We start from the raw sequence: 24714 nt of genomic DNA, 5'->3' as shown, positions 1-24714 counted from the left end.
TATTCAATATATATATATATATATATATATATATATATATATATATATATATATATTTTTTTTTTTTTCTTTTTTCTTTTTTCTTTTTTTTTTCTTTTTTTTCTCTTTCCAATGAATTATTGAATGTAAACATCAAACTAATAAAAATAAATTGAAGTTACAAGTAGAGATCATAAAGTTGTTTTTCCCCCCAAAACAAACAGAACCATAAGACCATGTGTGCATCCTAAACTTTATTGGACCATTTTAATAAAACTTTTTAAAAAATATTCTCAGATATAAAGATGAAGACTAAATACTGTAAATGAAGAGGTTAACAACATCAGATCAGTGTTTATTCCAAAAAACGGAAACTGGAAGGTTAAAAATAAAACAACACTAACTGAATAGCACATCCAAATAAATGGAAAACGAATCAGGAACTCAAACTTGAGACAATACGGACCACAAAGCAGCAAGTTAAAGCCCATTTTCCAACTCAAAATGTCAAATGGATTCGAAAGGAGTCGATGCGAGCTGTGAGAACAGCTGAGGACTCTTCCATTAAAAAATTGGGTTGAGAATGAAGCTTTACAACACTGAGACCCTAAAAAACAGCCAACATGAACTCAAAACCTCCATGTAGAGCAAAAGTATACAGAGTTGTTAAACTGCAGGCTCTACGAAACCATTTGAATCTCTCATCACCTGCAGCCCACAAGTTCAATCTTCGTCAAGGCTGAGCCGATGGCCTGAGTGATGGCGTTTTGAACCGAAAATTGCGTTGAAGTTGGCAATGAAGCTCTTGCTGCATTACAGAGTTCTGTCACAGTATATAGGGTTTAAGATGCGGCGGACCAGCAATCATCTCCAGCCTTCCGCTAGAACTCTTAGTATGCTTGAAACACAAATGTAGAGTGAAAATGAGGATAAAAGAGGAGATGCAGGGTTTCACTCTCCCTTTGTGACCAAATCTTCAATGTAGGCATCCAGCTCATCGTCACTGCTGATCTCAATGTCCTGAGGAACAAAATACAAGCATTAATTTCTTACAGAAACAGAGAATTACTCATTTCATTGGCAAGAGTCAATCAAATCAAATAGAAAATTGACTTATGAGTGTAAATGTGTGTGTTTCAGACCTCCTGGACTTTCTGGAGAAGAGCGACGATGTTGGTTCTGAGTTTGCGTAGTTTCTCTTCTGATTCCCGGAGTTTGGCTTCTGCCCCGCTGCTCTTCTCCTCCACGGCTCGTGCCCGCGACTCCGCCCGCGTCTGGTAGGAATTACACAGACTCTGCAGTCCGGCCTCATACTGCTGGAAATACTCTTTCTGCAATGCACACGACACTAAATTTAGCACTCAAATCATTTAGCTTTGCTATAAAAATATCACCGAAGGCTTCTGTGAAGCGGCGACAATGGTCTGTACTCACGATGGGAAAGGCCACAAGGTCCTCAGCACTCATAGTGTTCACAGAATCTTTAGCGATTCGGAAATCCGGAGGGAAAAAATACCGTAGCAACGTCCTGTGCGAAACAAACCATGAATGTAGGGATGAAATGCACACAAAAAGCGTACAACAGAAACCAACACACCTCATCATGGTCACAAGGCCTTCTGTCGTCTCTCTGCTCGGCCCGCTCTGAGTCGTGTCAGGCTCAGCTGCGGTGGGCGGAGTCACTGAGCGTGCTGGACCCTGATTGGTGTCTGGACTTCGTGACTCTGGAGAGGCTGGACGCATAAGACGGACCTCATCGCTGCCCTTAAACACCCTGAAAACAAACATTTGATGTACAAAAGTAGATACAATTTTGAAGTTGCGATCAAACGGAAGCAGGGCCGGAAATTAACAGGTGTTTGGGGTACCAGAAAAGAAAAAGATTTAGTTTAATTGTGCTGGGGCATTTTGGGAAATTTTGGCTGTTACATATAGTTCGATTAAAGTGAAACTCAATGTAGATCGTGGCATTACATTTAGATCTGCTCATATTATTTTTTAGCACTGTTGGGGCGTTTGGCAATATAACAGGAGTAGCGACATAACTTTCCTTTCATATTGTGACATTCATCAGAGCAACATCGAAAAAAAAAAAAAAAAACACAAAGTTTGGTGGAGATATTTTAACTGCACTTAATTTTATTAACGTGCGATTAACACAGCGTGCATTTTCTGTTTGATCCATGGCAAGTAGTTGGAGAAATTGAGATCAGCCATAGACGAAAAGGATGCAGCAGCAAACATTAATAGGGAAAGAAAAGGATTAACAATAGCATTACTCTGAAACAAGTGCAGTCATAGCCTACATAAGCTACCACCGAGCACATTCTCTGCAGTCCGAGAACGATGCACTGAAGCTCACTCTCGCTGAGTTAAACCACTAACACATCAACACTTACAGTACATGTGGTTTATTGAACTAAATTCATTACAATCGGCTAAAATGAATACGCAGCAGGTTACTTTTCCGAACAAGAGCGCTCCCAAGTGTGTTTCTCACAAAATACTACAGTTCAATAGGGAATGTGCATCTCTTAAAGGGGCCGCACTATATTCCATCTCTTAAAGGGGCCGCACTTTATTCAATCTCTTAAAGGGGCCGCACTTATACAATCTCTTAAAGGGGCCGCACTATATTCCATCTCTTAAAGGGGCCGCACTATATTCCATCTCTTAAAAGGGCCGCACTTTATTCCATCTCTTAAAGGGGCAGCACTATATTCCATCTCTTAAAGGGGCCGGACTTTATTCAATCTCTTAAAGGGGCCGCACTTATACAATCTCTTAAAGGGGCCGCACTTTATTCCATCTCTTAAAGGGGCAGCACTATATTCCATCTCTTAAAGTGGCCGCACTTTATTCCATCTCTTAAAGGGGCAGCACTATATTCCATCTCTTAAAGGGGCCGCACTTTATTCAATCTCTTAAAGGGGCCGCACTTATACAATCTCTTAAAGGGGCCGCACTTATACAATCTCTTAAAGGGGCCGCACTATGTTCCATCTCTTAAAGGAGCCGCACTATATTCCATCTCTTTAAGGGGCCGGACTATATTCCATCTCTTAAAGGGGCCGCACTATATTCCATCTCTTAAAGGGGCCGCACTATATTCCATCTCTTTAAGGGGCCGCACTATATTCCATCTCTTAAAGGGGCCACACTATATTCCATCTCTTAAAGGGGCCGCACTTATACAATCTCTTAAAGGGCCCGCATTATATTCCATCTCTTAAAGAGGCAGCACTATATTCCATCTCTTAAAGGGGCCGCACTTATACAATCTCTTATAGGGGCCGCATTATATTCCATCTCTTAAAGAGGCCGCACTTTATTCAATCTCTTAAAGGGGCAGCACTATATTCCATCTCTTAAAGGGGCAGCACTATATTCCAACTCTTAAAGGGGCCGCACTATATTCCATCTCTTAAAGGGGCTGTACTATATTCCATCTCTTAAACGGGCAGAACTTTATTCCATCTCAAAGGGGCAGCACTATATTCCATCTCTTAAAAGGGGAGCACTATATTACATCTCTTAAAGGGGCCGCACTATATTAAAAACTCCCTTTATTTATATTCTTAAAATGAGAGAAATCTCTGCTTGTTCTGAATTTAAGCTTAGGGTTAAGAGACATGAACTAGTTCTTTGTGACCTTTGATGTCTAGCCTTCATGTTTGGAGTATGGTTTCACTAATAATAAATGTACATTTGCATAAGGCATGCATATTTGTCCATACCTATGTTGATTAGAGTATTAAAAACTTAAAACATTAATTTAAGGTAAATTTAGCAAAGGTTTAGAAAAATGTGCGATTAAATTGCGATTAATCATGAGTTAGGTCATGACAATATGCGATTAAACGTGATTAAATACTTTAATTGATTGACAGCCCTAATATATATTATATTATATATATATATATATATATATATAAAACCAAATTTATAGCTTTATAAACTATAATAAGTGAGAGTAGATGCCTCTTGCGGATCAAAAAAATAGAGCTTGGCAACAAACTCAAGCTCCTCCAACATTTTAGCCTAGAAATCTAGACGCACCCTAGCGGCAGCAAATTTAATTTGCCCGCAAGTGTGGTCTAGCAACTCTCAATTCCTATCTGAGCTGTATTCCTCAGAATCTGGACGGCCCAATCACATCGTGTATAGAGCATAGGTATAGAGTCGGCGGGCGGGGCCATAATGACGACGGCCGAGTTGCGTTTGCGTGCTTCTAGTAACACAGAAACTGGCGAACGGCGGCGGTCTTTCGAATCAGCTCTGCCCGCGCCTCCGGAAGACTTGGAGTTAAGCTTTCCTCTGAGAAAAGAACAAAGAGCGGCACTGAAGTCATTCTTAAAAAGGGAAGATGTGTTCGGAGTTTAGCCGGCCGGATACGGCGAATGTTTAATCAGTCAGCGAGCTCCCCTTCACCGTCGTTGCTCCGGTTGGTGTACCGCTATCCTATCGCGTGCAGAGGGAGTTTGAAAGACAACCGTTTATCCGCCCCTCGGACTGAGCCCTGTCTATGGTGAGTTTCCAGACCAAACATCTTGATGTGGGTCTGGCTTGTCACGCTACCAACATTTCTCTTTAAAAAAAAAATCGTTTCTACGTTCTTCAAGCTTTAGGTCAGACGCTCTTCCAGCAGAACTAACTAATAACTCTGTACGGGTATTACCGGAAGCCAGTGATTATAGTTTATAAAATTATAAATATGGATATTTTTCTTACAAAAACACATGAGCTGTATGGAGTATGTTTATGATGATGGAGCACTTTTCTGCTTCTCTCTTCTTTAATTCTCACATTGACAGTAAATCACATGCAGAACTTCTGCGTTTTTATGGGATTGCTTTCTCAAGCTAATTGGCCCCGTTTACTAAACCTGGCCCTTGGTGTAGTACGTCATATATGTGCCACATATTGATGTATGTATGATTGTGCATGTACCAGCGATCTCTGGGAGTGTTCATGGGAACGTAGTCGAACTTGACTTTCCAGCGTACAGTGTCCTTTCCCGTCTCTACTGCGGTCACACGACCCGTGAACCACTCGCCGTTCACCTTCGCCTCTACCTGCATGCCTTTATCTACAACACACGTTTATTAGATCTCGACCACACAATTCCATGCATCTCTTTATTATCCAAAATGATATACATATATTACCTTTCTGTGCATTATTTTTGGTCACATCTTTCTTCAGATCTTCATTAGTGCTATTGGTGATAACCTGAGAGAGAAATTCAGATCAATTAAAACTGTATTGCGTGTGAATTCAGTGGTATGAATGTTTTTGTACCTCAGTGTTGGTCTGTTTGACTGTTACTGCTGCTGGTGCTGGTTTTTTTTCCACTGCGGTTTTTCCTCGATTCTGAACAGCCGCTGCCATCTTTGATTTTTTGGGTTGAGGTTCATCCTCTTCTGACGCACTGTCTTCTTCATCCTCCTCTACTTCTTCCTCTTCCTCCTCCTCTTCACTTTCTTCTTCCTCCTCCTCATCCTCCTCTTCTTGGACTCTGCCCTTCTTTAGGTTTCCTTTCTTGCTGGATGGAGTTTGTTTGCTAGCAGTCTTGGCGGACGATGGCTAACAGAAAAACAGTTCATTGTGATTTTTTAGAAGATTAGGGCTGTCCCCAACTAAGGATTTACACATTCGAGTCAGAATTGTCAAATCTCTCTTTGGTCGACCGATAGTCGAATCATCTATGCGTGTGTGTGAATGGGTTGGGAGGGGCACGACTAGTCAGCAGGAGTAAAACTATTTTTATTTTCCTTTACACACTGCACACAGCAACAACTTTTAATAAAGCGACCAAAACTGCCTGCCAACTGACAGACGAACTGACAATGGCTTTCTTATTTAGGTTTAAATAGCCTAAAAGGTAATGTGGTGGATAAACCTTCATAAAACGTTTTCAAATAACATGTTAAAGCCGCGATTAAAATACAGAACATCACACAAATATATAAAAGAACATTTTGATAAATAAATCACACAAAAAAAACCTGCCTAGTGAGGAAAAGAACACTGAGTGCGTTTACATGCATGTTCTTAAGCCGATTGTGCCTAAAGGGGGTCTCAGGATCTCAAACCAGACGCGCGAGCTCAATTTTGAATCGACTTTGACAGAAGAGCTGCACGATGGGTGTATCATGTAGCACAGGCTGAAATCAGTATGCACATTGACGATCTGAGGGAAATATAATATGAATTTTATATAAAACCTTGAAATTAAACAACTTCCTGAGTCGCCGCGGACAGGCACCGAATGCCGCCGCAGGTGTGTGTACACTCATTGAATGTGAACTGCGAGTGCAAAGCTCAGTGCACTTAAAGGGGTCGCACACCGGACGCGAAGCTCAGCGCCGCACCACGTCTTAAAAATATTGAGCACCCCTATATTGCCAAAATGGAATGATCCTCATTTCATAACACCCGTGAAGATTTGACCGTGAGATCAGCGGTCGAATCCGGCTCCGCATTTCGGCGACTATTCGGGGTCACCCCTACACAAGATATGTAATGTTTGAGTTTATGTATGTGTTACTGTACTGTAGACGTCTTACCGTAGCAGTGCGGCTCTGCATGGCACTTCTGCGAGCTGGCGTCTTTGAGGGCGGCGGTGGGGCCGGGGCTACGGGTTTGGAGGCGTTTTTTGTTGCCTTGGGTGCAGGAGCCGACTTCGCTTTGGGTGGAGGAGGAGCTGGTGGGGTCCGCGTAGGTCGTGAAGGGGGCGTTGATTTAGGGGGAGGAGTTTTTGCTATCTGTGGCTGACTGACAGCTTTTCTGACCACAGCAGGGAGAGGTGGAGAACGTGGGCGGGGTGCTGCTCGCTGGGATGAGCGGGTCGGCTATAAGGGATAAAACATTAAAAAGAATAACAAATAGCTTGTTAAAACTGTTAAAAAAAACACCATGGTCAAATTTACCTTCTCAAAAAAACCAACTGTAAGACTGAAAAAACTAGTATATGCCGAAATGTCTGAATGAAGAACAAAGACTCTCTGAGAAAATAAGGAAATTAACATCTGAACTGTCCCTCACACACCACTGGAGACGCAAGTCTCACCTCACTATCAGCTAATCTACATCTTTCCCTATTGACTCCCTCTCCCCCAATTCATTCCCTCTCTCATGCTGAGATCACTGAAAATGCATCCAGAATCTCTATATTACAATGTCAATCCACACGATCGAGTATCATATGTGTTTGATATCGTTTGAAATGTCTCAGTGTGACTGGTACAAATATCTCAACTCCACAGAAGTTAACCAAAAGATAATCAATGTTTTAAGAGTTTAAAGATATCTTGTCTTAGTTTGGTGGGTGTGGCTTTCAGCCATTTGGCCTTTGCATCAATACAAGTCTTGATCAATGCAAATTCCCATTGTGAGCTTGTGTTAACATTTGAAAGAGTTTGTGCATTTGTTTCTGGGTATTTAAGGAAATGTTGCAAAGAGCTCAGGGCTTGACACTTTAAACCGGTCAGCCCGTAATGTTGGATGTCTCAAAATAGCCAGCATTATGTAGTTTTCAGAAGTCAGGTATACATTTCATTCTTTACTTCAGACTATTTGATGTTATATATGGATTACCTTTGAATTGATTATGTAATTGGCTTTATACATTTACCTGACTGTTAAATAAATTGTTACACTTTGATGGATTCTGACTTGCTCTGGAATTATTCAGGTTGGGTATAATTTCAACAATGGGTTAAACGGAATAATTAAATGTGTACTTAAACTATTAAAAATGAATGACCAAATAACCAATTGGCATTCTAACCCAAATTCTAAATTCTAAATTAAATGGAGTCAGATAACGAGGAATTGGAATAAAATCCCCTTTTCCCCGCTGAAAAGACGAACGCGCAGCGAACTTCACCCGCCGATCGTTAGCCTCCATTGGGACGATTTGGGCGGCCTTACACAACTATATTTTGCATTAAGAAAATTAATTGGGCCTATTTTTAGGACCATTATTTTTATGACATTTGAGCATATTTTTCCAGTTACCAAATTGTAATGTAAACACAAATATATTATTTAAAACTAGTAAAACAAGTACTTATATATCAAGGTATATATATATATATATATATATATATATATATATATATATATATATATATATAAAAGTATATAACCACTTGCACTAATTTTTTTGTGATTCATCTCCAAACATCCAGACACACATATACTATACCTGAGGTGTGCGGTCTTCTGTAGGTTTTGCACTGACATCTAGAGGAAGCCGTTTTATATCTGTTGCTGATTTTATTGTTGTGGTTTTCTGAATTAGGAGAAATAAAGCATTATTTGAAACAAAAGCAGACAGAGAAGAAGCTCATCAGAGAGCTGAGACGACAGACAGACCTGCAGGGACTCCAGTTTCTCTTGCTGCTGACGGATTTTATCTGACAGATCTTTCTGTTTGTCCTCTGACGACTTTATGTCTTTTTTCAAAACGCCAACGGGCAAATTCTGCCTCTGCTCAGACGCATCGCACCTAATGGTACAGAACAACAAACAAAACGATAAGAAAGAAACGGTCTAAAATGGTTTGAAGGCTTCTGGTGTCTAGCTTCCCAACCTGTCCTGGGTCCCGTCTGGGTTCATGAGACACACCCAGCTGTCCGGGTACCGTTTGTCCACGGCATCCATCTGAAACGGCAACGTCCGCCATTTCAAACACTTATCTACAGGAAGATTAAAAAAATAAATAAAAAAAAACGTATAAGAAATTATATTTGTACAAGGATATTCAATTAAATTTCTGTATTTTCTTCTGAGCGGAGGTCCAGATAATACATTTTTGGAAAAGTTATACATTTCCATTGGTAGGCAGTAGTACTTTGTAAAAAAAACAAAAAACAAAATCCTAAACAGTCAAAAAAGTAATCAAAGATGAGGATATTGGCCCTCAGAGCCAAAGCAGAGTCATAAAAATGAACAGAAATTCACTGATTGAGATATGGATATGATTATTAAAAAGGAAAGATCAGATGTTTTATCAGGTTATTATTTTTTTAACATTTAGATACATATGTAAGGCAAAAGGCCATGTGACAAATAAAATATCCTGTATGGGTGGTTCAGGGTTTTCCTCTTTTTTTATATTTTGCTTGGACCATTTTTATATTTTGCTTAAAATAATTACCAACTAAAAACAAAATAATTGGCTTTGAAGTTAGGATCAAATCAGTAACCCGGAGTATGATCAAAATATGTTTTTATTAGGGATGCACGGACATAAATTTTCATTTTGCAGAATCGGCACAGTACAGCCACACACAGAGGTGCGCGTTTTAGCAAATTGATTCCCCTTTTGCATCTCCGTGCGTTTGAACAGGCACACACTCATGCACAAAAAGTCAAAATACCAGTCTCTGCAAGCGTTCTTGACAGTAGGTTATGTCTTAAAAGAGCATAAAGGGTTGAGAAAGAAATCGGATGCGTGTTGTTTTATTGGATCTGTACATTTGGTCTTAAAGTGACAGCAGCCTAATATTCCTGCTGTCATTAATGCTAATTAAACAACAAAACACAGCTTTAACAAAGATTAATTTACACAATGAACACTACAGTGTTATTTTACATGTCAGACCTAATTACACCATGTCTGTAGCTGAATACACTAGTTAGAGTTATGTACCTTTTTTACACTGTATTTATTTATGCGTAGTGTCTTTGATCTTCACCCTATTGCTTGTATTTTTTAAATTCAGTCTCATTATAATAATTGAATGTTCAAGTCTAATATTAACACAAACAAAAATAACCTAATTTAAAAAATTATAATTTTAAAAAGCATTTTCGTTTCGGCCTAAACTTTTCATTTAGGTGCATCCCTAATTTTTACATATAAATGTATTTCTGGCATGTTAAAGGATGCGCTGACAGTGAGTTTATGTTCGTACCGCACTGGATGGTAACTGGTATCTCCATGGCTCTCCGTCGGCGAAACCGAATCTCATTTGATGGGACGGAGTTCCAGTTGGCCGACAAATAGCCAAATTCATCCCAGAATTTCACTATACCCTTCTGAGCTGTTGAGGGAAACATTGAAATTAGTTACATTTATAACAAAATATATTTTGTAATTTAAGTGGATATTTAATATATGTCTGTGCATTTTATCAACAAAAAGACCAAACACACACACACACACACACACACACACACACACCCACCTATACCGATGTCCTTCCAGTACTGGGCGAGATATTCTCCCATGGCTCTAAGTAAGTGTCTGTATTCTTTAGCGTCTGCAAAGTCCTGCTTGTTGTGCGTTGGCTCGAGCACTAGATAGGGAACATCCACCACTCCTACAACACCTCCACAGGCCCTGACACACACAGAGACCCAGACAGTGGTTATCCACACTGTTAATGCTACTCTAACACCTCAGCTTGTATACTGTAGCCTGTGTGTGATTTCCACTCACATTCCTCCCTCCAGCTGTGGTCCCGTCTTCTCGTACATCTTAATGAGGCGGCTGCAGTTATAGACAAACATCCCATCCTGGTCTCGTCTCTCGATGTTCACGCCAAATATAAAGTTCAGCTCCTTGGGTTCTTTCAAAGCTCTGAAACGGGAAGAACAGACAAAATGCTGCTTTGAATAAATGTGTTTTCAAGGATATGAGGATGTCATTATGCAGTGAAATGAAGTCATATGTGATAACTAGAACACATCTTTAAGAGGTCAGTTTGTTTGTAGGGGTGTGTATTACTTTTGTTTGGATGCATGGATGGCTTGTTTTCTAGTAGCTTCGGCACGTAACGCCACAGCCGAATCCTGTGCCTTTCTCAGTGCGGCCTGAAATCATATGAGAAGACCATGAAAGAAATGTATTTAAAAAACCTGCACACTAGGGCTGGGACAACGCGTCGACGTCATCGATGACGTCGACGCAAAAAATATGTTGACGCAAAATATGCGCGTCGATTCGTCAGACTCAAAATAAAGATGGCGGCGCCTGAGAGTAGTAGCAACCATAGATGTACATAATAAAGTATATTATGTAATTAAGTATATTATTTATTATGTATATATATGGTAGCAACACGAGTGGCTCCTCAGACTTTCAGAAGTGCAAGGCTTGCGGGTTGGCCACAGTCTATGGGGTTGGCGCGCGGTGCGCACGGAGCATCACAGGCATGCGCGCACGCGTTTTGTTGTCACGGCTACATAAACAAATTTCTGCAAACAGGAAGACAGATGTTTTGGTAATATTTGATGTATTTTAATCACAAAAACAAACGTTTGCATCAAGTGAAAGCATCAGACACATTGGCTACGTTACCTACATAATAAGGTGTTTTAAATTTAAAATGTTCAATGTCTAATCGCGCTGATGTGACCGAGGGTATCCATCCTCTAAGTGAGCAGGTTCATCCCAGGACTATTCCGGTTTTAAACGGAGTATTGGCGCCCATAATGCACTCTACATGTAACTGTTTTCACTGTCATGCCGCGGATGCGCGTGGCGTTTCTGTTGCGGGTCAGCCACGGGGCTGCGTGGCGTTCTCTCTGCCTTTGCACACTAGAAGGGTGTCTGACGCGGCGCTGCTGCTGCTATTGATGCGGAGGGAAGCCCTATTCCTAATGTTAAACATAAATAGCCTACTGATACAGCAAAGAAAACGTCGGGAGTAGCCACATATCTATGGTATTGACGGCAAAATAGGCTACAGAATATTTCGTTCTGTATTGACAGTTGCAATATTTCAAAATCGATAATTGTCGTTTTTTATTATTACAATTAGGCCTATATCTGCATTTATGTAAACCTACAGACTTTCAAACATGAAAATGTAATTTAATAATATGTATTCGTGTCAAAATGATATATAAACATCTTTTCCTATTCTATTTTGCCTGGAGACGCTCCCAACACGCGTGAAAAATAGGCGCTCTTCTATTTCCAGCATGCACGCGTTTTCCGCGCGTCACAGTCAGTGTGCAAACTCCAACCTGTTTACATGGGAGCCGGACACGGACATGCCACGCAGCCGAGACGCTCACGCTTGCAGTGTGTCCCCGGATTTGATTAACCAACTTGTTGATATTTAATCGATGGGCATAGCCTGTAGGCTGAGTTGCATACATAGAAAAATCGTATAATATGTTTCTTTGTTGTAGGTTAATACTTATTTATTTGTGTGTGTGTGTCTGTGTCTGTGTGTGTAGCCTACTTTATGTTTTCAAGGTTTTATTGAATGCATTGCTCTTGTATAGTCTTACTTTGGAATTTTAAGAGCAATAAACATATATTGCAATGTTAAGGAATTCGTTTTTTCATTCAGATAATTAAATCAACATGTATAAATTGCTATTAGGCAATTAATGGGGAGATAATCGGTAATCGAATCGAATCGTAACCGAATCGGACAGGAAAAATTCATCGTTAGATTAATCGATGCATCGAAAAAATAATCGCTAGATTAATCGTTTAAAAAATAATCGTTTATCCCAGCCCTACTGCACACCCAACAAACTCTTAAGTGCAATTTAAGTGGGTGGTCGAGGTCTTACTCTGGCTTCTTTGGATAAGTCATCCCCAAGTTTTAACTCCAGGGCACGAGCTTTACTCTCGGCTTCCCGTGCCTTCTCCTCAGCTAGAAAGGAAGTCACACATACGTACAAGTCAAGTCACATTTATACAATACAGATAACAGTAGGGGTGCCCCCTAATAGGTAACAGCTAATCAATTAAAAGTTAGTTACAAGAAGAGGCTTAGTCAACAAAAAAGTATTAGTCGGTTAGACTCAGAAAAAACAACAACTCAGTAAAGCCCCTTTCACACTGCACGTCGGACCCGCAATATTCCCGGAACATTGCTGGGTCGCCTTCTGTGTGAAAGCACCACGTCCCGGGATTGATTACCGAATTCGACCCGGGTCGGGGACCTAGTAATATTGCGGTATTCGACCCGGGACGAGCGCTGTGTGAACAAAAGCCGAAACTAATGCCGCAACGTGTACGTAGTTATCGTGCGACTCCTAGAGCTTGTTTTTTCAATAATACAACCCTGCAGTGCCAGAAGAGCTAGTCGGTGTTTTAAACGCAGAGAGTGTTCGTATACAAAAGAAACTAAAATTAAATAAGCAGAAATGTGTGCAAACTGGTCGAGACCACGGAGCTCCTTACTATCCGCGCTGAAGCTGAGATCGCTCGCCATTATTCGTCACATCAGGATGTCACGTGTCAACTCGACCCGGGACCGTTAAGCGTTGTGTGTGAAAGCGCACATATTACGGTATTTCGCTGGCAGTGTGAATGGACCAAATCTAGCGGCCCGGGAACAAATGCCGGGTCGCATTATCCGTGTATTTGCCGGAATCGCAGTGTGAAAGGGGCTTAAGTGACGAAGCTGCGCAGCCTGTGAGGGACAGATTACATATAAAAATATTAGTGCTGTCAGTGTTAACACGTTAAGAGAGGTGCATGTCAGGGTACGTCGTAGGCCACGTTTGCAACACAGCCAATACACTCGCCATAGAAAAATTAATTGGGCTTTTGAAGTCGGGAGTTTATCAGTATCACACTGAGCATCTACAGCACCTGGGAGAAATGTCCATTCTAACTCTTGAACCCAATTCTGCTTCTGTTTGTGATCAGGCGATGTTACGCTGTTAAACTCTGGGAAAGTGTTCAGTGATCCCGTAATTAGATTCATTCACCGCTAATGTAAAGAAGGCCAGACGGATTACACCACACATATCAGAGAGAATAGACTCGCATTGCATTTTTAGTGAATTGTTTGTTCCAGTGTGCGCTTTGCTTTACACCACAAGCTCTGCTGTATTCTGCGACTATTTCTGAAGAGCGCAGTGTTGGTGACGTACAGGAGTCCACACACACTCAGGAAGGATAATGTTTGACTTGTCGTGTATGTTGTTGTGTTTATTAATCAGGTTTATTCATTCAAAGCAGCTGATTTAAGACTTTATTTTGGCTTCTCTGTGTTGTCCTGTTCAGTATCGCAGCTTGACCTGGCTAAAATAAAATCTTGTTGTTGTTGCTCTGTACACACACTATACACTGTGAATTGTTTTATTCTATAAAGGTTTTTTTCATGGGTACTTAGGGGTGTATAAATGTATTACTTAATACAATTACATGGACTCCTTACATTTGGTTTCTTGGTGTCCTTTTGGAGTCTCCAATGATCCTTGGGTTGCAAAATTAAATTAAATTTTGTGATTGTTTACTTTGCTGAATATAGCAAATGATGACCAAATGAATACGTTTAATGAGATAAATGGCGTATGCTTAATTTTACGATAAGTGTGCGATTAATTGTGATTAAAAATTGTAATTGATTGACAGCCCTAAAATCTGACGGGCACAGGACTGCCCACTATGATGACTAGACCCTCCAGTTTATTATACAAATATAATAATATTTGCTAAATAACAGTTGTTTAAAAAAAAAAAAAAAATTATAACATCTCAAATACTGAAATTAATTAAATGTGTTTTTTACAGTCTGTCTCTTGCATAAAACATGAAGAGTTTGATTGACAGCTGGGTTAGGCAATTAGGTGTCAGGCTGTCTCATGTATGTGATGCGGCTCACGCCATGAAGTGTGTTTAACTATCAGCATAGCCTATACTTTGCAGTTGTGTGATAGAGAAACAGCAGTGATACAAAATTCTATAAAAAGGACTTTTAAACAGAAATCGCATTAACACGGGAGAGAACCCATCCATCAGGTCACAAGAAACGCTAAGACTTTTCAATTCCAAGCGCAGGCTGACTCTGTAAAGCCGGGAACACGCCATCAGTTTTTATCAGTCGTGACAGTGTAGGGGTAAAGTGCACGACACTAAGTTGACACAATTGAAACTGCGGTTCAAATCCGCATTTTGCCGAACTCTATGTACTTCCTTTTCTCATCATATATCAGATCGGAAAGATTTACTTTCATATTTGAAAAGTGGAAATAAAGTGTCTAACGTTTGTTGTAACCGCTGCTCATGTTTTGTATGTGGTTTAGTTTTGGTTTATGTAGACAGTTACTGCTCACTTTTGCCCAGGCCCGACCAAAAATAAAATGCTGTCTACGCCACTGCCTAATATATATATATGTGTGAAAAGACAAAAGAAGAGGAAATGGGAAAGATACAGATGTGATTTGATTGTACAGCACAATGTCTTATTCACTCACTTCACTGAGCCCAGTCTAAAACCATTTGCTTTTACCCCTCTGTTACAATCTTTATCAAAGGAAGGGCGAGATCATACATTTACAAGCATGCCCATTGGCTGCAGGCCTGTATACTTTTAAAACAAGCAAGCTACACTTGTGGATCAGTATTTGTGGAGCTTATAAAAGCAGAAATGGTCAGATAGAGGAAATGCCATAACAACCCACAAAGCCTGAAGTCAACTTCCCTTAACACCCGCGTGCGATTCTAGTCCAGTTTGAGCTATCTGTGTGGGCTGGTGTTGAACTCACCGAGTTTCGAGAGGTGATCCGCCTTCTTGACCTCCTGCTCCGCACGGGTTTTAAAGCGTGTCGACGTGTATTTGTACATCCTAGAAGTCAAAAGAACAGAATGCACCGCTAAAATGAGTGTATGTCAGGCTGTTCTGTACAGGATTTTGTTTTGCTGCTCCCTCTGAAGGAGTTACAAGAACGCTCCACTATAAAACTAGTTCTTGTTCACAACATTAAGAGGTCAATTTAATGTGAAAACACCCTGAGACTGTGTATATGTTTGCAAAGTTGACATTTTCATGTTTACCTAGGGTTATACAAGCAACAGGACAATCTCTTAGTTCGAACTTTGTGACCCTGAATGAAGATCCTCATTCTGGGGTCGATGTACAGGACAGCAGCATACGCACGGAAGGACCTCCTCTCTGGCTTTCTGTTCATAACACAAACGTACATTCAGCATCATCAAAAATGTCCAACATTATTTTAACATGCCACACTGCTGGAGGGCCACCCTTCTGTAGAGTTTAGCTCAGAAAGAGTCTGGAATTTCAAATCAGAAATCAAATCAAAATGCGAAAGACTGTCCCATGTCTTTAAAATGCTAAAGTGCAGTGCCCTCAATGCACACTAAACCCACACTACCTCACTTACCACTTCACAATGGTAAGTGTATCCCATCATGCATTATGTTACCATGCCACAAAATGTCGAGGAAAACATTCCACTGTTAAATTAATTAGATAGGCTATTACATATAATTTGGTAGTAAAACAAAGTGTTGCACATTTTATTGGTGCGAAGATGAGCAGGCAATGTGTATTTTGTACGATTTGTAACCACTTTTTATCACTTAATTAGAAGCACAATTTAAAAATTTAGACATTGAGAAGTTCATTTTAAAATACAAAGTATTGAAAATAAAAAAGCTCTGTAAACACTTGAATTTTGCAACACTATAAGTGTGTCCCTTGGCGTAATCAAAGGTTATATACACACTTGCAGTCTTCACACCTATTTAAACACTTGGCCCAAATACAGGAAATGCATCATGCAACTGCAAGTGTGGATAATTGGTCAGGACTAGCTGGTTTAAATGTGCTTTGCTTAAGGGTTAGGGCAAAAATCATGATTATTTAACATGGTTATTGGTGGGCGATATAATCAAGAAGTCTTATTTTAAGAAATTTCACTATCATTACTTCCGCAAAACATTTTATTGCACTTTTAATAACAATATTCAAAGGCGGCATTGAATGCACAGATACAATAATTTTTATCAAGAAGGTATGTGGCTCAGGTAAGGGCAAAAATCCTCTACATATGGTTTTACATGTCCAATTATTACCCTAGGATTTGTCCCTAGAATGAAATGGGCTGTTATTACCTTATTTGGAAGGGTCATGAATAATAATGGTGTGCTCTGCTCTGATTGGCTGTTTCACAGTAAGGTTCATTTCAGTATCTCACACAACTGACTTACGGCGCTAAACAAGCTTACAATTAATAATAGTACACAATTAATCTGTCCTTATAACGCAGCACATACGCACTTAATGATAAGTGCAGTTATTCAGCAAACACAATCGCAAATGGTCGAGAGAACCAATGCGCAGCGAGAGAGCGCTTGTATGCACATGGTTGCCAGAAGTAAAAGTTTAAGTAAAATGCCGGATAGAATACGTGTTCATTTACAGAAAAAACTGTTTCAGGGATTTAAATGAACTTTTCTGCACGATGTATAGCACAAACATACCATTACTAATATGGTAAGACTATTTTTTAGCGTATTGATCACCATTTGTATAACCACACACATACCATAGTTACACTATGAATTTTAAGCAAAACCATGGTTAATTGGTTACTGCTGAATAACCACAATGAACCTGTTTTATATTGATTATTATTATTATTAGTGTTGTTTGTTTTGTTCATTGTTCAGCCATGGTTAATTTATGTAATGGTAGATATATTCACTATGTGCTTTCATAGCACTCAGCTGACATGTTTCTTTGAAAGACAACAATGGGCAGGACGTGGAATAGTGTTCTCAATAAAATAAAAAATGGGCTTTTTTTATATCCGAATAATCAAAAAGATACAAATAATTATCAAAATACTTGTTAGTTGCAGCCCTCAAGATTCAACAGAGTGAGGCTAAATCTCTCTTAGAATTGAATAAAACATAATCAAAAATTAAAGAGTATAAGCAGTGAAGGTAATTAGTGTTGTAATTGCATAAGTGTAGTATATAATGAACGCAAGGCAGTGTGATATGTAAAGTGTGTAATCTTTGCGATTGTAACTTATTCTGTGTCGATGTTCATTGGATGTGGTCAAAATTAAGATTTTAAGTATCATATCATATATCAAATGGACTCACACTCCCTCTACGGGCGTCCCGGCCATCATAATGTCCTGGTGGTCTGTCTCCACATCCAACTCCGGCTCTCGGTTATCCATCAACTTCAAATTATAAACTACAACCAGAGTACCTACAAACACACAATACTCAGATTTAACGGCCCCACCAGACACAATCTGATTAACAGCAATTATTTAATTTCAGACAAAGTGCTGTAAAAAACCTACCGCTGGGTCCTTCGATCTTCTTGAACTGCCGAAATAGCTGCTCTTCGTTCTTAAAAGGAGAATACTTAAAGATAAGTTCAGTCTCAGTAGCGTATTTCTCAGTGTCTTGAGTCAGAGGCTGCTGGGTCTTCACGTCCCAACTGGGTAATGGGACGATCACCTACGAGAACAGGCCAAAAGCACTTAGAGGTTTGCTCTTCACTCAGAACGAACAAGCGTTTGTGGATGATGCTTCAACATCAGCTTCTTACCTCATCCAGACCCTCTTCTTCATGAAATGTTCGTGACAAAAACAAACACGTTAATTTGTCGTCTTTTTTGGTGAAAAGAATGAAGTCCTTTCCTATACGCATGGAACCCCTAAAAGAGACCAGGACGTTCATGTATGAAAACATTAACGACAAGACAAATGGCAGTTCATCGGTTTCTAAGAAGAGCGTAATGATACTCACGACTTTAATCCGTTTCCGTATTGGCCGATGTGAGTAGACTCTGGGAATCGTTTGCTTGATTTGCCGAACTGGATGACATGCGTGGCTTCACCTGTTCAAAACATACGAGATCTTGAGTGAAAATGCATGAATGTTGTGGTATGAAGGGTTTGGTTTTCTCTGCTTTACTCACTGGGGTCCATTCCAGTGCCATCATCAAGGAAACACAGCATAAACCCGCCTCTCAGATCTGGTCTCTTCTCTGATTTGCCAGTAACAAATAAATATTAGCAATATATTTTGTTATAATACAGACTTTTTGCAAATAAAAAAACTTAAAACCATTGTATCCAACCTGTGTAGATGTCTATCCGTGTGGCATTTGCGTCTCTGTGGACAAGAAGTGCATGTTAACTTCAATAGTGCAAATCATTTTAACGATAGAAAAAATGTTTACAGCCGGTTGGTCGATCGGATCACAGGTAAGTGAGGGAGGAGACACATTACTGCTTACACCTGGTGTTTAAATCTGTCACTTTTGTCCACTTTCACTTCTGTCCTGATTTCTGAGGGGAATGTGACGGGTCTATGGACGGGCAAATGTATGGACTTTTTCAGATCTTTCAATTTAATGGACGAAATAAGTTCAAGCTATTTACATATAAACATGACCGGAAATGACGCAAAAACACACGGAGTGCATAAGCTTTAGTTTCTGCTCTGACAGACACATGACCAGCCGAATGCTGTGTGTGTGTGTTAAAAATCAGGAATGTTGAGAGAACATGCCATGCTTTTTCTCCAGCCGACAGTTTAAAGGGGGGGCGGTGAAATGCTGTTTCATGCATACTGAGCTTTTTACACTGTTAAAGACGACAAAGTTTACATAGACAAAGTTTCAAAAACTAATGTTGGACGTTTGATAGAGTATTTCTGTTTCAAAAATACTCCTTCCGGTTTCTCACAAGTTTCGGAGAGTATGGCTCGACTTGACGTTAATAAGAGCGGAAGGTCCTTGTATGGGCCGTACGGCTCTTCTCCCGGTAAGGTGCGCGCGTGTGACTAGAGCGAGAGAGGAATTGCACGCCGTAAACAGTCTCTCAGGTGCAGATCCAGTCGTCCGTGAACACTTCTGTCGGTTATAGTCCGCGCCGCGCTCCACTTCATTCCTCCACTTTGACATCAAGCGACTTCAACGCTTCAGCATAGCATTCCGGGAAGGCAGCGCTGCATTTGAACCGATTTGAACGCAGAAATGCTTCAGTCGCATCGCAAAGTGGATCTCCACACTCCAAGAAGTGTGTTTTTGACGGAGCGGTCCCAGCGATAAAGGTTCGGTCCTGCTTTGGAAGCAGCCGGTGAGTAAAACTGCTTCAAATGTCTGTGCTGTTGCTTATCGTCGTGTGAGTAAACATCAGTAAACGACACGATCTCGTGCTTCGTCATTCAAATGCGCTAACGGTTACTCCATTGTTGTTCTGTATAACGTTACACTAGTCTGACATGCAAAACCGTTTTGCTTGCTACTGCTAAGGTTTAGTCGCATACAATAGTCCATAAACCGAATCATGTCCTCATAAACTGTGAGTAGAGACACACAAATGTTGACAGGCCACTAAATACAGTCCATACCACAGAGACAGACGTCCTGCTGTTGCTGATTCTTCTGTTCAATTTATTTCAGCCCCCGGATCATATCTGTAATAGCTGAGATCGATAGCAAGGGTTTCTCCACGCTTGAGGACGTCACCGCTTTGTGCGCTCGTCATTCTTTAGCTCCGCCCACACGATACGCCTCCAGGTGCTCGTTTTTTTCCGGAAAGACTCGGCACAGCCCATATTTCTTTTGTAAATATAATAAAACTAAAGACTTTTCGGAGATATGAAGGATGCATTACTACTCTATAGGTACTCAAGATTGACATGAGATTGACTGAAACTGAGTGTTTCACCCCCCCCTTTAAATGTTTAATGTTTACGCATTTGGTCAGTAGTCTCTTTGTGACTGTTCGACCCCATGAGTGTTTAAACATTACGAAAGCAATCCTGTCAGATGCGTTTTCAGCTACCTCTGGAAGTGATTAAAAGTGGACAAGCTCAAAACATTTACACATGTATTCAGTGTCGTCCACCTGTGATCCAATCTACCAAAACACATACCAGGTGTAGACAAGGCCTAAGTGTAAGTATATTTAAAACTGTGTTTATACCTCGAGTTGTCCACAAGTTCAGCCAAAGCTCCAAAAAGAAACTCGTGGGTTGTCCTGTTGGCAGTAAAATAAATCAATCAACAACAAAAGAAATAACCTTTTTCATGGCCACTGTAACCTTTAGTCCTTTATGGCAATAAATGCCCAAGAACATCAAAATCAACAAGAACAATTCATACATTATTAGAACATTGGCTGCTATAGAAACAGGCAGTGTTATGAGTCAGCACATGCGCATTAGCTTTGTCCAGGCTGAAAATGGCAAAATTTGAGACGGTTGTTGTCAGATTTCATTATTTCAATACATTGAATCATTAGGTTGGTGAACAGTTTTGAAGAATTTGATGTTTCCCCATTCAAAGACAGAAGGGCTGCACTTGCATGGGTTTGAGGCATTTCAAAGATGGCCGCCTAGTTAAATGACTTGTCTTAAAGGGACTTTAGACTCAATTTTAATTGAAAAAATTAATGACTTCTGATCTCGTTGTCATTGCACACTGCTTCACGGAAAGTAGAAGCAGGATCCCACTGACTTCTCACGGGCCATGCAATGCATCTCGGCGGAAAATATCCACTTCTGATAATCACAAGTCCGAATCTGATTGGCTGATTGATTGAAGCACTACGCAACACAAACTATGATGTAGTCCTACATTATGTGGCTCCCAATGTAGGAAATAACAACACAACCCATTGCATCATATTTTTAATTACCCCATAAGCTTTTTTTAATCTAACGCAAACACAAAATCATACACTCAAATTGATACTTACGAGTTTGTGTGCAGATATTCAAAGGTGAGCTGAGCTCGGTTTAGTGAGCTATAATTCGTGTAGGCCATCGTCTCAAAATAAAACAAATTAAAAAAGAAAACTAGCTGATTGTATTCACGTCTCGTCTCTACATTCTTTCCATATGATGAGAATCATGTGATTGTTTAACACCTAGAAAACAAACAAAAACAAGCATGTCAGTACAAACTATCAATAGATCCAATGCAACTCAATGGAAACGATTATGGCCAAAATGTAATATTAACAGTTTACTGGGATCTATGGGATTGAAACTTTTTTTAAATAGTTTGCAATTTGCAGCAATATGTAAGTTTCAAACAGTAGTGTTTTGATACTGTTATGTCACGTCCAGTGACTCAAAATATTTCTAAATGCACTTATGTGGGATTCAAGTGCATTGCATTGTGGGGTTCCAGTGTTATGTTGTATACTAAATTCTGGCAAATGTATTTGCATACCGTGCCCAGTAAGCATACCACATTCTGCAAAAATAGTAAAGTAAAACGTTATTGCGAGAATAACCTAAAATTAAGCCACAATATGTATTTTTTTACCGCTATAGGTTCCTTATTCAAAACAAAGGTGTAGCTTGACGACACCTGGATTTCGCAGCCCTTTTATTATGCCGCAGCCGATCGCTTCCACTCCCGCTGGAAGTGCGGGGTAACCGTTTTATTATATTACACACATTATTTGAGTATGTAGAGAGTTATAACGCTATAGTGCGTTAGCTCTGCGGCGACTATGAGACTTGTTCACACTACAGTGAGTTAGATCGATATCAGGCATGGTAAAAAAAAAAAAGGTACTCGCGGTAAATCAAGAACATAAGATTTAAACAATATGACTAAATGTGTTGAGCTGTATAACAATGATAAGTTTTCTGTGATGAATGATCCAAACAGTCGCTCACCTGTCTAATAAAACACATGATATATGTGGAAAGCGAGGGTAACGCGGGTATGATGTCATTGATAGGCGACGCATGGACACGGTCCGTGTTCTGGTTAGAATGGCTTATTTCTCTGGATTTAAACATTCTTGGAAACATTTGGGACAATGAAAGTACACCGGTCAATAAAGTATATAGCATTTTTCTAGTGGTTTTTGGTGTGGTCAATATATCTTACATATTGTGCCTTTAAGAGAACTCTTAGCACTAGTTGAAAACATACAAAACTACATTTGCCATTCTTTGCTTTTTCATCTCGTTATTTTAAAGGTATAGACATACTTTTGTAACTTAATGCGAACTGTAAATTATGTGCCAAACCAAAATACTCTTGATATCCTTTCCTTTCGCAGGCATGCATGATGCATGTGTTGAACCTTTACAGGCTTTTGCCATTTTGTTTTCTCCCTCCTGGCTGATAATAAAGACAGGTGAGCTCGTGAGTGAGGATTTTACTGTCTGTCCTTGAGCTGAATTAAATTCACATAGAAATACACGCGAGGCCACCCCATGCTGCAAGGCCCCTGAGATCCATGCAACAGCAGAGAGCTGCTAACACTTTCATTCGCCAAACACTCAAATCAGCATCTACTTTATCAAATTTAACTCCTGACTCGCGTAATGAATCATGCACAGGAGAAATGGTCAAATAACTGCGGCCTGCCCAAAAACACCGTCTACATTTACAAAACCAACAGCCTTTGTACAGTAACACAAGCAGAAAATGTGATTTCAATAATGCAAACCATTTAACCATTCCTCGACCTCCGTTTGTTTTTATCCAGCGATTTCTGCCTGTTGCATGGGGAAAGCTACGAAACAAAACGTGTTTATTCCTTTTTCGTTCATAGAAAGTAGATGCAAGGCCTCGAATCGCTCCAGCAGCGCTTTCCCTCGAACAACACACACGAGCACAGAGACAGTTTGCCCCGCCCTCATCGCCGCGCTTAGCCAATCACATTTCCCGCTGCCTCATTAGGGGCTCCTGATTGGTTGAAGTCGCCGTCGTTCAACGTAGAGCAGGAAGTAAGTTTTCTGGTCCATGAAGGAATGTGGTGTCACTGGTGTGGAAAAACGCGGGGAGGGAAAATCGTGCTAGAGCACAACACGACATATCGATAAGCTGGTCTGGCTTTTAAAAAGCATATAAAAGGTAATTGATGACAGCTTTTATGTGATATTAAAACACAGGTTAGCAATTCAGTCGTATTTTGTTACATAAGTTGCTTTTACTAATGCATATATGTTTCTGTTCAAAGGTTTGAAACGTGTAGGCTTTTCAGCCAATCGTTTCTGGTAAAAAGGCGATAGTGGTGGTGAAAATTGAATGTAATGGACGAAGAGGACAAAATGTCTGCCGTCTCTTCTGAACATATACACGCTTTTGGAAGCGGCTCTTCAAACTGATGTTTATATCAAAGGGCTGTATGCATTGCCTTTTAATGTGTTTTCATCGCAAATGGGTAAGAAATAGCAACTGTCTCTGTGACCACTAATTTGTAAACTGCAAAGAATTTGGTGTAACAGCCCGCACTTTTTAGCCAATAAGAAAACGCGTTCTTCTTTTAGCGTGCTCGGATTGGCTGATGTGTCTATGGGGGCGGGGTTTGGAGTGCGTTGTGATGTAATTCTGGGATAATGTTACCACTATTCTTTCCCCCCCTTCGACAGGTAGTGTCCTAATTGAAATAAGGCTTAGTTTAAGGCCTAGCTTAATCTAAACACTGTGAAACTGGTGTAGTGACATATTGGGTCCCCTTTAGGATCCCAAGTGATCCCATTGGTTGAAATTACGTCTAAAAGGTACTCTTTAGCATCTGATTACAATTCCAAGAAAATCATGTTATGATAAATACTGTTTCAACTACGTTATAATGATTTATATCTGTATTAGTTAGCTTATATACTAGCATAGCATACACATTTGCACTTACCCTACTCATCTAAATCTTCGTGTTAATTTAAGTGTTAAATGGCCAAATATTTCCCTTATAAAAAAAAGAATACACCATTTATTTACGTAATATGATATTATTACTTGTGTATAAGAAATTGAGGTAAATTGGTTTTATTAAGCACTGTGTTTTTATACGCATTATGTATAATTTGCATACTTAGGATAATCATTACCTGCTGACCGTTTGGGGAGACCCGATTTTGAGGGAGGACTGGATTTGTCGTGACACCGGGCCTTAATGAGATAGTTCACCCAAAATGTAAAATGCTGTCATCATTTACTCACCCTCATGGGATTCCAAACCTGTACGAGGTTCTTTCATCTGGTGAACACAAA

General features: G+C 40.0%; 1 protein-coding gene across 2 annotated transcripts; it reads right to left on the bottom strand.

Annotated features, from left to right (window-relative positions):
• Nucleotides 1-216: 216 nt before the first annotated feature.
• On the bottom strand, nucleotides 217-23325 carry morc2 (MORC family CW-type zinc finger 2). Of its 2 annotated transcripts, none has more exons than XM_067436089.1 (27): nucleotides 23187-23325; nucleotides 21449-21619; nucleotides 20675-20728; nucleotides 18820-18854; nucleotides 18658-18726; nucleotides 18486-18576; nucleotides 18285-18393; nucleotides 18034-18193; nucleotides 17825-17936; nucleotides 15746-15871; nucleotides 15457-15536; nucleotides 12526-12608; nucleotides 10721-10806; nucleotides 10433-10573; nucleotides 10179-10333; nucleotides 9906-10034; nucleotides 8579-8684; nucleotides 8362-8494; nucleotides 8192-8278; nucleotides 6549-6833; nucleotides 5281-5565; nucleotides 5148-5211; nucleotides 4930-5068; nucleotides 1577-1753; nucleotides 1414-1507; nucleotides 1122-1310; nucleotides 217-999 (listed from the first exon to the last, which is right to left on the bottom strand). In XM_067436089.1, exons 2-27 carry the CDS (start codon nucleotides 21514-21516, stop codon nucleotides 931-933), a joined length of 3126 nt encoding a protein of 1041 aa, XP_067292190.1. In that variant the 5' UTR covers nucleotides 21517-21619; nucleotides 23187-23325; the 3' UTR covers nucleotides 217-930. The 2 variants fall into 2 exon arrangements, with proteins under 2 accessions (XP_067292190.1, XP_067292189.1); XM_067436088.1 differs by having other exon boundaries at nucleotides 23168-23319.
• Nucleotides 23326-24714: the final 1389 nt, after the last annotated feature.

This window comes from Pseudorasbora parva, chromosome 25 (genome assembly GCF_024679245.1).
Source record: "Pseudorasbora parva isolate DD20220531a chromosome 25, ASM2467924v1, whole genome shotgun sequence".
NCBI lineage: Eukaryota > Metazoa > Chordata > Actinopteri > Cypriniformes > Gobionidae > Pseudorasbora > Pseudorasbora parva.
The sequence above is the reverse complement of the archived record's forward strand: the minus strand, read 5'-3'. Positions and strand labels throughout refer to the sequence as shown.